This window comes from Phlebotomus papatasi, chromosome 1 (genome assembly GCF_024763615.1).
Source record: "Phlebotomus papatasi isolate M1 chromosome 1, Ppap_2.1, whole genome shotgun sequence".
NCBI lineage: Eukaryota > Metazoa > Arthropoda > Insecta > Diptera > Psychodidae > Phlebotomus > Phlebotomus papatasi.
The window spans coordinates 29,956,873-29,973,001 of NC_077222.1; the positions used below are offsets into that span (position 1 = coordinate 29,956,873).

At 30.7% G+C, this 16,129-nt stretch overlaps 2 protein-coding genes across 3 annotated transcripts in view; one reads left to right on the forward strand and one right to left on the reverse strand.

Moving 5' to 3' along the window:
• LOC129799610 (synapsin) overlaps nt 1-16,129 on the reverse strand; it is a 57,870-nt gene that overhangs the window by 19,138 nt on the left and 22,603 nt on the right. For both annotated transcript variants that reach the window (XM_055843644.1, XM_055843642.1), the window contains 2 exons: nt 15,276-15,838; nt 14,822-14,926 (listed from right to left, as the gene is read on the reverse strand). In XM_055843644.1, coding sequence (XP_055699619.1) covers nt 14,822-14,926; nt 15,276-15,812 — 642 coding nt within the window. In that variant the 5' untranslated portion in view covers nt 15,813-15,838. The remainder of the gene's footprint in view (nt 1-14,821; nt 14,927-15,275; nt 15,839-16,129) is intronic.
• On the forward strand, nt 1,388-14,748 carry LOC129799637 (tissue inhibitor of metalloproteinase). The gene is made up of 5 exons (XM_055843713.1): nt 1,388-1,722; nt 9,745-9,897; nt 9,970-10,055; nt 10,129-10,350; nt 14,072-14,748. Exons 2-5 carry the CDS (start codon nt 9,768-9,770, stop codon nt 14,258-14,260), a joined length of 627 nt encoding a protein of 208 aa, XP_055699688.1. The 5' UTR covers nt 1,388-1,722; nt 9,745-9,767; the 3' UTR covers nt 14,261-14,748.

A 16,129-nucleotide genomic window follows, 5' to 3' on the forward strand; every position in this document is an offset into this window, starting at 1 on the left:
AATTCAATGATGAAAAGGCACACTTTTAATTTTTCTGAGAAATTAACAAATTAAAATTTGTGAATATGAATGGATTTTCGCTTTATTTGGAGCAAAATTAACTAAATAACGAAAGTGTGGTATAGAAAATATATAAATATAGTAATTTAGTACTGTGTTTATCATGAGAACAGTTACGTTTCCATTTGGAGTAGCGAAAAATTTCCATTTAGAGCAGGTTTTGAATTATCTTAATTTACCCTATTTATTGAAATAAAAGGAAGATCAATTTTTTATTATGATGACCAAAAGTAGTTAACATACCGTATAAACTTACTTTGTTTAAAGCTCACATAAAATGTGTGTTATAGTTCCATTGGCTTTTTTAAAAGCCTCAAACTTTGCCTAATTTTTTTTACGTTAGTCACATCTGATAATTTTCTTATCTATACTAGAACTAGAGTGAATTTCACTTTTGTGTATAAATTTAGCAAAAGGAAAGGCGATGAGTAAGAATTATTCCAAGAAGTATAATATTTATTTGACCTTCTGAAATATAGGGAGCTTCAAGAAAGTTTTCACTCATATTGTACGTGCTAATAAATTATACGGTGGGAATTGCCGAAACTGAATGAATACAGATAAATATTATTGTTTTCTTTCTCAGAATGCACACTTTCAGCAGAAGGTGTATATAATTAGATTTGAGAGAGAGATTTTATTCTGCTGAGATATCATAGAATATATTTTAATCAACAGTTCGTAGAAATTTTAGATTTTTTTTATCCACTTAAATAATTTAACAGTCGATGACAAAGTTGAAGATTCTTGTTATTATTATAATTTTTCTTTGCTCTTGAATTTCTAGGTGTCTTGCTGAATTATTGCGGGATAACTTTCCTCAAATTTGCATTATTATACATATAGTGTACTTAACTATAATCGCTATCTTTGCACTTTTACTTATAAAGTACTCTATATAAGTCTCTGAAGAGACAATGTAAATAATATTATATATAACATGAATAATAGTCTTCAAAGTGAAGTGTTTGAACTGATTCAATATAGATTATTAAATATCTTTTGCTATTCTTATTTATCCAATTTCCTCTATTGACATATGTCGCATTCGGGGAAATTGATATATATATACAAGAGAATCGATTGTATAGCCACTTCATGACCACATTGTTGGAGGATCATTTTCACGGATCTTCAGTCGCGATCACTTTTATCTCATTGAGTGCTAAAAGTGAGTGCTTTAAGTATCAATGTGTGCTCACGTACACAAATAAATTCATAAACGATATAGGAGCAAAAAGCGACTAAATAAATTTACATTTGTTCACCACACGAAAGCCCCTCATGATTCCCTCCTAGCCACCTTCCCAGAGTCATTTATAAGAGAGTCTGGTGAGAAAACATCAGTTTTAGTTTGCGGCAGTCAGTTAAACGGTCAACATCATACTCAGTCGTGGAGTGTATTCCTTCATAAATGTTTGGTGATAAATTCAAGTTAAAATTTATGTGAGAAAGCAGCATCAGAAGGTGCCTAGAACACACGTAGCATCGTAATAAAAGACAGTGTGAAGAACTTTTTATCCCATATGTTGATGGTTTAATATACAGAAAATGGAATAGCAATATTACCTGCAGATATTTTGCAAAAAAACCCTATATAGTTACTAAAACCAGAGCAATTTAAGGACAATCTCCTACTTATATTGCAACGTTGAGAGTGAGGTGAGAACATTTCAACGAAAATCAAACAAATTTCACACCTTGTTGGTTATTGAAGTCATGTTAAATGATTTTTTTCCTTGCTATCACAATATTGCAAGAGTGACTTTATTGTCTAAACTCAGTGTAATGAACTGTGATAAAACCATTGAATTTTACTGGAAAGCAATATTTTTTTTTTATTATACACCATGAAAAAATCTGTCATTCCTTTGCAATCAAATTATAGGAAATAATAAGATCTAATACGCGGCATTTAAATAAATCATATCGTAGTCAATTACTTCACCCAGCCTCGCGTAGCAATTTCACGATTTTATATATTCAGAAATTAGCGTAATTTTACATTGTTTATTCAAAAAAATTTGCGATACTTTAAATTAAAAAAAAATGAAGAGACTCATACTAATTTAAACAAATAACATAGGGGAGTATGGGCCAGTTTTATGGAGGATAATTTCAATATTCGCGTTCTTTCTCGGTTTGCTTAAAAGGAAATATCGCTCCTTGGAAATTACAAGGGGCCAACTAATTTTCGACCATTTATCAGGAGACAGCATGAAAGATTCAACTTTCTGTAAATAAGTATCTCAATTTAAATGACTGAACAAAAAAATATTTCTTTTCTATTTGTATGAGCAAACATCGAAACTTTTATATTTTTGTCTTTCATAATATGTTCCTTAATGAGTTAGCTCCTTGTTGTTCTAAATGATGTGCAAATTTTATTTAAATTAGAATGACAAGGGATCATCTTGCTTGAGTTAGTCCCCTGTTTCACAAAAATTTGAACGATGAATTTATTTTGTGCCCCTTTACTTCAAACAAAATTATGCAAGTAATCAAAAAGATTAAAATTTTGAAAAACTTTTCTAATAACGAAATTTAATGACTTATATCATCTGAAAATTTATTAAATTGTCCTTCTAAGTGCATTAGAATCTCAAAATCGAAAAAAAGTGAGTTGACCCCTTGTAATTTCCAAGGAGCGATATGTTAAGGTTTCGCACATACTCTGGCTTCGAAAACTTCATATTTTTCCATATTCCTTTAAAGAATCCGACCTATGGCAATATATTTTAATAGCTAGCATTAAGTCACACATTTCCTGAATATAATTGATTAAGAATCGTCCCCTATACTAAGCTCTTCATATTACTAAAAGCACAAAAAGAAGTATTATGAGATTCTTAATAATTTACTCACTATGTTCACTAAAATAAGGCTTCCCATTCGATCTCTGCAATTGATTTTGTAAAACCGTATCAAAATGAAATTTTACAAGAAATCTTATTTTTTAAGGAATCAGCATTTTTAATCAGTATTATGATCAGAAGGATGCCATATATCTCATCAAAATAGAATTGAAATTGTATGTAAAATATTTGATTGTGCTCAGTAAATAACGTTAAATTCAACATAAATATATTTTCCCTTTTAATAATGTTAGTTTATTGATTGAATAAATAAATCAAATGTATTAGCCATAAAAATACACTAAGAGCTGAATATTCTAAGATAGTTCTGGAAATTGTAGGGGAAAGCGTGCTACCTTCGGACGACTCAAGCTTCGGACAATTCAATTTTTTCTTTATGTTCCTTATGGATTTCATCCATATCTCTTTTCTGTAAATTTGGGGTATTGGATTACCCATTATGGGATTACCTATTAAAATGTAATATTATAATGAGCCAAATTCATTTATAACACATTGAAAAAAAAAATGATTTGTGCGAAGCATAAATCGTCCGAAGGTAGCGCGCTTTCCTCTATAGTTTAAGTTTGAAAATTACGTGGAAGACACAGGGTAGTTTTCTGTGTCCAAATCAACTCTCCTAATTTAAAGCAAATTATTGTAAAAAATGTAGTAATATCGCAGAAAAAATAGATTTAAATTATAAACATAACGATGTTTATTACACTTGCTCATAAAAATTTTATTACCATTCACATTATTTATCACTAATCAACGTTAAAATGTGTATGTATTTATTGATAAAAATATAGGCTTCATCCGCAAAAAATAGGCTTAAAATGAGTTATCGCATTAATGGGAAAAATAATATTGAAAATTAATGCATTAATTTTTTGCACTAATACGGTAAATCAATTTATCCATTTTTGGGGGCCGACTATTTTTTTATCAATAAATAGATTAAATTCTAAATATTGAATAATTGAAAATATTAAATCACAAAACTAAACATTCATTATAGCAAAAATAAATGTGTATTGCATTAAAATTTAAATAAGCAAATGTGATACCCGGAGTTTCTACATTTTCAGGATTATTGAGTTTGAAAAACATTTTTTTAGTATGTTGGGGATTTTAAATGTTAAAATCTATTCTTAAACAGTTGGCTATATCAAGACGAGTTCTTAAGACTTATAATGATTTTTTTTTAATTCAAGACAGTTTCAATTCTACAAGAGACCGTATAATTGTTTTCAAAATTTTTAAAACCAAGAAAAATTTAGCAAAAACATTATGTGTTATACTAATAGTAGTAAAATTTTATTATACAGCCCTCGTAGGATAATATTATTGTACTTTGAGATCTGAGAAAAACGTAGAAATAATAAAATTTGTTCGGATATTTCAATTTTTGAATAGAGACTGATTTTTGTTCTCACAATTTGACCCATTTTTGAGCAAGAACTCCCATAGGAAGAAGTGGGGCACCTTTTCTCCTACTTTTAAATGGAAGTAAACTAGTTGTGAAGCTAAATCATATTGTGATATGGCTCAATTGAATTTAAAAAATAAGAGAAAAAGACCCACCTTCAAAGGTACTCTAATTCAAAAGGTGCCCTATTTCCCCCTATTCAAGAAGTTCAATGAAATCGAATAAGGATTCTTATTGTTTCATTGACTAATTTTTAATTTTCAAACGTTTCAATTTTCTAAATAAGAAGCATTACTACGGAATTTTAAAAGGACGAATTGTTAGTAACTCTTAATCCAAAACTTCTCCAAAACTTTTGTTTACTTTAAAAATATAGAAGTTAAGCTGTGTAAATAAATTTCAGGTCTGATCTGAAGACCGCATTATTGTAATTCAAAGGATTCATGCTTTATTCAGTGTATCATCTTTCTGCAAAGCAGTCTCAAAGTCTAATTCATAATTCATGCTTGAAACTGCCACATCCTCTCTGATATAATTAAAACAAAAATCTCAGCAAAGAAAACCGTTTTAAGCCCTGAAAACATAAATTTTGTAATTTCAAAAAGATTCATTAACTTTGAAGTACGTGTTCGTTACAATTCTGATACATTTTTTATAGACAATTTCTGATACAAAAATTGCAGGTTGTTCATTACAATACTGATCTGGTAGTAGGGGAAAGTACTCTCCCTTCGAAAGTTCATTCTTTCGAATAATGTGAATTTTCTTTTAGTTTTCCCAAGATACTTACACATTTCTATTAAATATTAGTTGGATTATCATCAATTGTTGAAAATTACGTGATAATTTACTGTAAATCTCTTACGAAAAACAAAAGAAATTCGTATTATTCGAAGGCATGAACGTTCGAAGGGAGAGCACTTTCCCCTACAGTGCGACGCCAGTAGTGTCAACTCCTAGTAGTGTCAATCTTCAGTACTCCAAGAGGGTTTTTTTATTACATTACGACTCCAGTAGTGTAAATCTGGACTAGAATCTGATATTTTCAATAAGACTTTATTAGTTGACACCACTGAAATTGCACTGTATTTCATTCAAGATAATGAATAGAATTTACTTGATCAAATACGTTAAAAGACATCTGAACCTTATTGTAACTTCTCCTGAAAGTCTGTCAAAATACTTATATACTTGGTAATTCAATAGACGATATGACATGGACTAAAGAACTATAATCATGTAATTTTCATCAATCGTTTATTGTTGCTGTTTTATGTGTAACAGCCTCTGTGTTTAAAATATCATACAATCTGCATTTGATCATCCTCTCTAAAGGACTGCAAAGAGGAGATAAGATATGCAGTTCATCTTAATTATATTGATGAATCAGTATTTCTCTTGAGATATCTCTATATACCAAGAAACACTGTCTCTGCAGTATAATTTAAACAAATATTAATTCGTGAAGCAGAATCTTATGCAATTTCTACGGCCAACGAAGACAAATAAATTTCTTTAAATATTTCTTAATCGTAATGCATGTATATTATTGGGTATACTTCAATATAAAGAATGGTATATTAACAATATTTCTGTGAGAGTTGTTTTTTTTTAATATTGGAAAGAGGAAAAAATGCTGCAATCGCGAGAAGTGTTTGAATGAACTTTCTGCATATAACTATAATTAAATTTCCAAGGAATTCAACTTACTCATGCAGCAATTATTGTAATTTCACATAAATTCTAATCTATTGATTAAGTAAAAATGCCCATATCTGTCTTTTCTTGTAATTTATCTATAAATAAAATACGTCATCAAGCACCCACATTATTAGAAAGTAGAAGTGAGATTCACTTTAAGTAAAGACAACATTTTAGCCAATTATAAACACTTTTATTCTTACTCCATCAGCGACACCGGTAAATATGTTAATAGCACTCTGCATAGATTACACAAAAATAACATTCTCTACGCGCGCACGGTAAACAACCATTAATAGTTTTGAGCGCATTTTTTTCCGTCAATGAAAAAAAGAAAAACCGATATAACGTGGTTTAACGGAAAATCGTCCGTGGGTGTCCTATATGTGAATGGCTTTCACAGAACCATTTCCACTTAATATGTGAGAATATGTGGAAAGTAAAGTGTGATTTAAGACACACAGGGAATGTTCTATTTTTGGTCCAGCCACGATTTTTCTGCTTCATGAGAAATTTCTTTGATTCAATAGGTGTAAAAATAAAAATTATATGTTTATACTAAAAAAGGCGCCTTATAGGAAACCTCTTGTATCGATCATTCATATTTATTGTAAATCCATATTTGATTATCCGATATTGAAATATATCTGTTTATAATTTTATTTAATTTGAAATCTGTAGGGGCATTCTGTAATAATATGACAATGTCGTATGACAAATTTTAGCGATAAATTTGGGAGCAGTAAAACATAAAAGGCCGTGAACATCAAAAGAATATTGCAAGGAACTCTGTAAAACTCTCAGTAATTTTATGGCATTTTTGATAGTCTTCCCCAATTTACTACATAAAACATTAAATTTGTCGCATGACAATGTCATACGGTTTTTTTTAATTTTATTGTCATCTCTGCTTTTTTTCCCACTCCCCATGCGGCCATCGCCGTCTTAGCGTCGATTCCAACCTCCGGGATGTAAACGGGAAAATCCCTTCATTGGTTGTATATTTCGGGACCGTACATATGCACGGTTACAGAATTCCTCTTCGGGATTATGTAATATTACAACAATATTGCATAAAAATTTTGTAGAATTGTTAAGTTTTAGCTGAGATTATTTTTAGAGTGTACAAAAAAAAGACAAGAAATAAAATCTGAATAAAAATGTTTTATATGGCCAGTGAAATATTAATTGTTTTTATTAAAAAACCCTAATGCTTAAGAAAATTCTAGTAATTGCGGTTTATAGCTCAAACTGTTTTTTATAAAGTTAGAATAATTTTATTAGTATATTAGGTTACAAAAGGGCAATTTTGAATAGAATCTAAATTTGGATTTTAAGATTTCTTTATTGCTTTAGATTGGTAAAAAAACGATATTAGTGGAAGTTTTTTAAGCTTCGCACATACTTCGGCTTCAACCACTTCAACCGCATGTTTACCATATTCCTTAAATGAATCTGACCTAATATTTTCCATGGAATGTGTGACTTAATACTAGCTATTAAAATATATTTCCAGTAGGTTAGATTAATTAAAGTAATATGGGAAAATAATGAAGTATTTGAAGCTAGAGTACGGTAAATTAAGCTAATTCAAAACCTGCTCCAAATGGAAATTTTTCGCTACTCCAAATGGAAACGCCATTGTTTTCATGATAAATACAGTACTCAATTATTATATTTATATATTTTCTATACCACAGTTTCATTATTTAGTTAATCTTTCTCCAAATAAAGCGAAATCCGTTCATATTCATAAATTTAATTTGTTAATTTCTCAGAAAAATTAAAAGTGTACCTTTTCACCATCGAATTTTTCATAGATCGACAAGTTTTCCAATAAAAAACACAATAAGGTGACTGTTGTTTATTCGTTTTGTTTACCATTTATGTCATATTTCTGGATAATTTTAGTTAAATTAAGTGTTAATCTTTATTGTTAACGGTGCGTGAAGTTTTCAAATGAAATAATTACTTATTTCGTGAACAAAAAGGGTTTTTCTGAAGTGTCTGCAAATGCTTCAATAGGAAACCTCGGAAATATGATTTTTTTGGAGAGATTTTCTCATTGTTTAGATGGTAAAGGACAAAAGACCAAGAATAAGAACAAATACTGCACTCAGGAACAACTTAACAAGGTTTTGGAAGCCTTTCGTCGCGGTTTCACTTACACTGTCTCCAATTAGAAACTTTCCCTTGTCTCCATTTGGATTAATGTGTTTCCAATAGAAGTTTTTTACACTCGCGTATTTTTCTTGTATATAAGAAGTTTTCAAGTTATATCTAAAGAATTTTCACTAAACAGTGACATTCTAGAAGAGTCAAGGAGCAAATTTATGTAATTCTCTTCAGAAAAAATATGAACTTAATGTGTTGAATCTTCTGTCAAAGTTAAAGCGTCTGGAATTGGTTTTGAATTAGTACATTTACCCTATGTGTAAAAGTTGAAAAACTTTCCCTTTTTTCATAATTTTTGTTGTTTCTTTTTCCTTTTACCGACCCGAAACGGTGGGCAAATCTCAGAATTTAAAATTAGATTTAATTTAGAATGACCTAAGTGAACCATATCTTTAGTTTTATTGAACTCAAAGAGAGCAGTATGTACAATATAATGTCGTGAATTATTTAAGATCAATCTTAAATTGTTCAACCACTCTGGAGGGCCTAATAGAATATATTTGGGGAAAAAGTTTATTTCCAACAACTGAATTTTAATAAACTATTACTCAAAATGAATGATCATAAATTTGCAAATTGCTTGAATTCATGAGTTTAAATACTTTAAACATTTTTATTTACCATTATTTTTTATGGAAAAGTTTTAAAAGATTTCAAAAACTCTCATATTGGTATAAAAAATATTTCTCAGGAAAAGAAAAAGTAGTTGAAAAATGTTCTATACATGATTCTACGGATTCTTATTTGATTTATTTATTTATAAATTCTTTTTTATTCAGAAATATCACAAACTATAGCTAAAAAGTATCTTCCCAATCAGAGTCTTTCTGAATTTCCAGGAAATATATTTGCGCAAACACTTAAGTAAATTTTATTGAATTGGATGAAAGCATTGTGATTTTCCCAAATTGATGTCAATTGCAAATGAACTTTGCAATGAAGTTGATAAAATATTACAGAATCCAAAGGACTGAATCAGTTTCTTTTTAAATATCGGTAATTCTTATATGCTAATATCCGGTATAATCCGGTCTGGTAATAAAGATTATTAATACATTTTACAAATAAATCAAAGTAAATTCTATAATTTTGAAGAAAGATGTTGTTCCAAGTTAGACGAAAATTTTGATCGTTATAAACACTTGAAGGGAAACTCAATGATTGAATTGCCACAGTAATAAATTCTAAATTATCTGCAAATAGAATCTCTTCAGTTCTTCTTCCTCTTTTTCCCAATATTATGTATGGGAAGTGCTAATATATAATGCTTTATGTACACATTCAATTGCGGTAATCAAGCCTTTGAGGTGGCTCAAATAATTTATTGACTTATTCAAATGAAATTTCTCCAGTGCTATTGATATGATTTAAATGTTGCTATTCGAAACAAAACCACAACCTCTAACTTTACCCATCCTCCTGAAATAATTTTCTCCATAGGTTAACCCGTCTAACCACAAATACCACAAAAATCATTTCGCAGAAAATGTTACATGAATTTTACATTTGGCTATTTTACAGAAATAAAAAAACTACATCATATAATGGAAATCAAAAACATCTTTATATTTTGCGTAATTGCCTTTTTTGGTCTGGCTCTTCTTCCTACATCGACTGAAGCTTGCTCTTGTGCACCCGAGCATCCACAAACCCAAATATGTAATGCAGAATTCGGTATGTATAGTCAAATGGAATTCAGAATTGTTGAATTTTGCACTAAATAGCACATTATTGGAATAATTTTAGCTATTATTGCACGTGTTTTGGGACGGTACATTCGCTATGCGAATAAGCAAGTTGTGTACAAACTGCAAGTTTGGAAGACATACAAGGCAAGCAAATAACAATCTCAAGGATTCGAATCACAGGGAATTTCCGATTTAATTTTCTACTCTTCTCTTTTAGGCGAAGGACAGGGAACCACAAGATCTGAAAGTTCGGCGAATTGTGACTTCTTCAATGTCGGATTCATCCTGTGGAGTCAACCTGAAACCCGGAAAAACCTATGCTATTGCAGCACGAAGATCTCACATTAATATTTGTGATTTTGTGAAGGAATATAAGAAGTTAACAGTTGTGGAACGACGAGGAATTGCCATGGCTTACAAGAAAGGATGCAGTTGCGAAGTAAGTAATTGTAAAAGTTTGATATAATGTAGGGAACAACGGGGAAAGTCAGATAAGTCCCATGTCAAAGAAATTAATACTTTTTGAGGGAAGGAAAATTTTACAACTATTCATTCAATGGTTAATACTTTTCATTTTAAAAGTTTATTGCAAAATATTCACTTTCTAAAGCTTTGAATTTTGAATGATCTTCGAGAACGTATTCTAGAAATTCGAAAAAAAACTTCAAGAAGTTTAACATTTCATTTCAAAGAATTGATTATATGTAGAGGAGACTGGGGTAAATAGTCACAAATCGAAAATTTTAAAATTCAATATCTTCCAAGATAAATAAGATAGCAGCTTAAAATTTTTTACATAGATAGCCTCCATAGGTCTTCTTCAATGTCGTAAAGTTTGTTAGAATTTGAACAAGGAATTTAGAAAATATAAAATATCGAAATTTTTAGCCCTATTTTTGAAATATTTTCCGTGTAGAAGATATGGATTATTACCTACTTATTTTATATTTGATGCACTGGTGAATATTTCCCAAATTATCTGGATATTCTTTGAATACGAATCCGCTATCTATTTTAGAATTTTACAAAGATTCTGTTCTCCAGAAATCCTTTTATTAAAAATGGCCACTTGGGGTAAAAAGTAACAAAAGCTATGGAGCAAAAAGCAACAAAAGCCGAAACAATTTCTAATGTTCCACGGTAAAAAGAAACGTCAATGCTATGTGTCGCTGCTTGTTGTTTGGATTGGTCAAACGATTTGCAGTCTTTTGTGTGTTTTTTTTTTGTAAAATAGCTTAAAATGCGCTTTTCTCGCTCAGATAGAGAAAACCAGGGGGTGACATTAGCTCTGAAAAATGTGACCAGTTTAAGTGTAAATTTTTTCCTGTTTTCGTACACATTTCACGAGATATCTTCAAAACTACGTAGATTGCCAATTTGGGGTTTTCGGTTGCTTCTTCGTTATTAAATTGGCTCTTATTAGGCTTTTATTTTGTATTAGTATTTTTTGCTAATTCATTCTACAATGACAGAAAACAGCTAATAAACTCAAAAGTTTTTTCGGCGCGCTAGAAACATATGGGAAACATAAAAAATGTCATGCCCCTGGAGAAAACGGTGTTTTACAAAGATGTAGAAGAATAAATTTCCTATGAAAATATGTAATCTAGGTATTTTACTTAAATTTACGGAATCCCGTAATAAAGCGATTCAAAATGTGATTGTATCTTATTATCTTATCTCATCCTATTTGCCCCTGCATTTTTGAGAATGATCACAAAATTACCTTCTAGAAAACGGTTCGATAAATATATTTTCTTACAAAATAGAAGAATATGACTTTCACAGAGTTGTAGAGCGATAAATTTCCTATAAAACTGTGCTAATTAGAAATTTTGGAGGTGTTCGGGTAGCTTGTAAAAAAATAAAATATCCGTTTTGTGACTTTTTGCCCCAGTCTCCCCTATAGTTTGTTCTTTGGAGAAATGTTACGCTTTGCCTTTTTCTCGAAATATGAATTGAAAAAAACAAACTTTAGATGTGAAGATAAATTCATAAAATGAATCTTAATTTTAAAAATTATGAAGATGCTTTTTATGGAAATTAGTTTCGTTTCTTGCTAATTTGCGTTTCGCCGAGAGAAAACACTTGACTTTGAAAATAATGTCCCAGAGGCTGAATTTTTAAAATTTCTAAATAACAATTTCAGAAAATATAATTTAAATGTTATACTTCTATATGGCTTAAGAGCTTAAAATTCATATTTTTTTATTATACTAAAAAAAGAGTAAAGTGTCCCATTTTTGCGGAGTGCTCGAATTCACGAGAAAGAGCTCTTCGAGAATAATCTTATTTGGATATGTGCTTGATTTACTACCAAGTAAATTCATTCGTAAATTAAAAAAAAAAAATCATTCCGAAATAGGAAATTTCTTGAGATCACTTTTTAGAATGTTTTAGAATGAGTAAGACCGTCTTCAGTCAGACTAAAGGTTTGCCCTAGTTCCCGAGGGTCTCAAAACTTTAAACAGCAACCGATTTTATTGATTTTTCAAAATGTAATAGGTTATTTGCCCTTAATAATCCAATCCTAAGTCAAAATTTTCCAAAAAATCTTGGCTGATAAGATATTAGAAAAGTTAGGCCATATGGCTAAGCCTTACGGTCAATAAGCTTACGGTCAATTTAATAAAAAAGTAAATTTGAATACTAATATATTAATAAATCGGAATACTACCCAAAGCAATGTCCATATTATTATTAATTTTTCAATATTTTTGAAAGTTATTTAAAGAAAACAAAGATGATAAACTAGTTTTCAAGGTTCCACACAACCTTCCCGAAAAGGAAATAACAAAAAATATCAATATGAATTAAAAATATTGCATTTCAAACTTAGGACTTCGGTGCTTATATGCAACTATGCCGAAATTTGGCACACTTACCCTGAACCAAAAAATATAGTTTTGGAAGGGAGAGAGATGAGTGTGGGGAAAAAGGAAAAAAAGACTGTCCTAAATGAAATTGACTTATGGAACGGTTATCGAAGATCGGAAGGCGATATCCGCTAACGTTTGTGTTTTAAGGCCGGTGACAAGTTGAAAAAAGTGAATTAAACTGCTGCTCTCCCTTTGAGTTCGATCAATAATAGAGAAAAAAAAGTTTTTCGTCTACATTATCCGTATAACTTAAAAGCTTTTCTTTACATTGTATCCGGATCTAATAGTTTCTACAAATTCTAGCATTTAAAAATTAAAGTAATATTCTTAATTATTTATTCTCTTGTTGAGTATTTAATTTTATTTATTCGTAAAAATAAGTATTGAAAAGCATTCGGAACCCTTTTTAAATTTTTAAAAGATCTATGTATAAATAAATTTGAAAGTTATTGCATTAAAATAATTAGAATTACAAGACATTGCGATCAAAAGTATATTTGTCCACAATAGTCTAAAAACATGCTTGTTAAAACAAAAAAAGTTTTTTTTTAAAGTTTATTATGAATATTTTTTAATATTTTATTTCTTTTTTTTTATTATTATCTGCATTATTTTAAATAGATCAAAAATAATCAGAACATTTTTAAAATATCGAAGTATGAATTTTTCTATATGTTTTGTAGTCAAAGTAGGGGAAAGTACTCTATGTTGGACCAGAAAAATGAAGTTCAATTGTATTATTTTTTGGAAAATCATATCAATCTACGCCCAAAAGAGGGTTTAAAAAACGTAATGAAAGTTTTAATCGCCGACGGGTCAAATATTCGATTTTCGAATCTATTTTCGATATTTTCATACCAATTGATTTAAATTAAAAAAAAAAAACATGTTTTATATGTTATCCAATGAGCCCCATTCTCCGCTTTTTAAATTTTAATCGCTGCTCAATCCCACTGTTTATACGAAAAACGTAAACTCGATTATTAAAACAAACAATAGAAAAATGTTGATATGTAAAATTGTTTAAATAGTTCAAGTTTTTCATACAAAAAAATAACTTAATAGGAGTTTAATATTAACAACAAACATAGATATTTCATAAAATTAATTTGTTTGAACAATCATCATCTTCTGATGTTTTTCTATTAATAATTCGGCCTTCTATCTTAAATGGTCATCAATCAATATTCAATTGTTTCAACAAACACGGTTAGCTCCTCTAACAGCAGCATTAATCATCTCTCTCTCATCTCCTAACTAAAATATTGCTTTGTATTGCAGATACAACCGTGCTTTACCAATAATTGTCCACCAATGGAAGGAACTTGCAACTGGTCGTTTATGTCGCCGTGCGAGACAAATTACGGAGTTTGTATTCCTTCAAGGGGAACTTTCACACCAGACGGAAAACCGACTAAATGCCATTGGAAGAGGAGTTCACCGTATATGAGTTGTATTATGGCCCCATAGTAATAAGTTCCCTTATATGTAATCTACCACCAAATTAGCCCAGAATCGGCGTGAACAGTATGTTTATAATAATTTATTTATAATTCATGTTTATAAAGATGACTATCTCAAGTTAAATGAACCTACAGGATGTCACATTAATTATTTACAAAATAAAAAGAAATCATCTGTCTCGTGTGAGACTTTATAGAATAATTTTAAGCAAGACCACCTGTATCAGCGTTGACCGCATAAATATAAAATTTACTACAGGGCGAGGACTGTGAAGTGTATTAAATCTATTTAAATTGAAATTTTTTTCAGTCTGAAAGTCTCAAAAGATATCCTGTTGAGGTTTTTGTACAAGTATCTTAATTTATCATTAAGAATGGATGAATATTTAACAGAATGATAACAAAAATAAATATTAATTATTTATTTTTTTAATAAAACTAACAGATATTGTAAACAATAATAGTACAAAAGAAACTGTTGGCAAGTTAATAAAATTGTCTTTTATATTCCCATCAATAAAATAATAATAATAAGAGAGCCATAAAAGAAATAAAGTGGAAAACTTACCAATTCGCGAGGATTTGGGAAGAAAGTTTGTTCAATGAGTGGGAAGATATCTCGTCCAAGTCTCTTCTGCAGTTGCAATAGATGAGCAAACACCCATGGTTTGTCCTATTTCACAATTTTATTCATAAAATAAAAAGTAAATAAAATGTGTTACTACGTGATCTTCTTTAATTAGCAAATTTTGCATTGAGCATTTGGCTTTTTTTTGTATCAAAATTACTGAATAAATGAAGCAAAATAAGAAGTGTGAAGCTTGCGTTATTGAAAATTCTGAGGCTACCAAGCAAATGCCAATCTCAATAGCACTTGGCAAGTTGTTCGGTTGCTTTAGAATTTACAATCTTTAAGAAGAAACTGTGAAGACAATTTGTACACCCTAAATGCAACAGCGATTTTGTGCGATAGCAAAATATTAATGCTTCTCATAATTATCAAAAATCCAAAAAAGAATCACCTGGAATTGGTAGAGAGATGAGAGCGAATTGATACTCGGAACACTTCCATATTTGAGTCCAAGAAGTGTTGCCCGATTGTCCCGGGATCCATCCCTAGGTGCTTGACGAACGAGAACAAAGTCCGGCTTAAAAGAGCGCGCAACTTTAGTGCCACCGCGAATAACCGCCATGGTGACAACAGTTCCAGTCTCAGCACTTGCAGTTAGGGATATCTCCCGGAATTCAGCCTGCTCCACACGAATGTCGTAGTCGCCATGAAGACGCTTTCCGCGGAAGTACTTGGACCAATCGGTGTTCTGGTCATCAAGCACAAGCAGAGTAAGACAGCGATCTTTGTTGAAAGCCGGACGAGTTGCACTGGATACAGCAGCTCCAATGATCGATGCTCCCTGGTCCCGAGCAGCCCCAGTCAGACTCTGAACTCGTTGCAAGAGACTTTCACGAGACTTGGCTGGGCTGGCTGGGGCACTTGTGCCCCGGGCTGGACCCTTTCCAAAGCTCAACGACAAATCAGGACCACTGGTTCCAGCGGACATTGGTGGACCACCGGCGGTTCCAGGTGCTAAAAAAGATGATCATTGCTTAAGGTTTGCTAGTGGTTTTTTTAGATATAAACCAAGTGGATATTTCGTCCTTATAAGAAAATCCTGTTGAATCATTCCAAATAACGGTTTTTCAAGATCAAAAGTTTAAAAAGGCTCTAGAAAGCATATTGCTCAACCGAATGGTATCATATTTAAACTCATTGGAAAGGTCTTGGAATTCCTGACCAGCCTGAAACGATTTCAATCGGTTATGATCCAATTCGGTAACTATTTTTTTTTATGAAATACAATCTATTTTGGGCAATGTT

Excerpts from the sequence above, each read along its gene's own strand:
- LOC129799637 (XM_055843713.1), top strand. The coding sequence starts at position 9,768 with ATGGAAATCAAAAACATCTTTATATTTTGCGTAATTGCCTTTTTTGGT. Across the intron at positions 9,898-9,969 it reads AATATGTAATGCAGAATTCG|CTATTATTGCACGTGTTTTG; the intron begins GTATGTATAGTC and ends GAATAATTTTAG. Across the intron at positions 10,056-10,128 it reads AAGTTTGGAAGACATACAAG|GCGAAGGACAGGGAACCACA; the intron begins GCAAGCAAATAA and ends CTTCTCTTTTAG.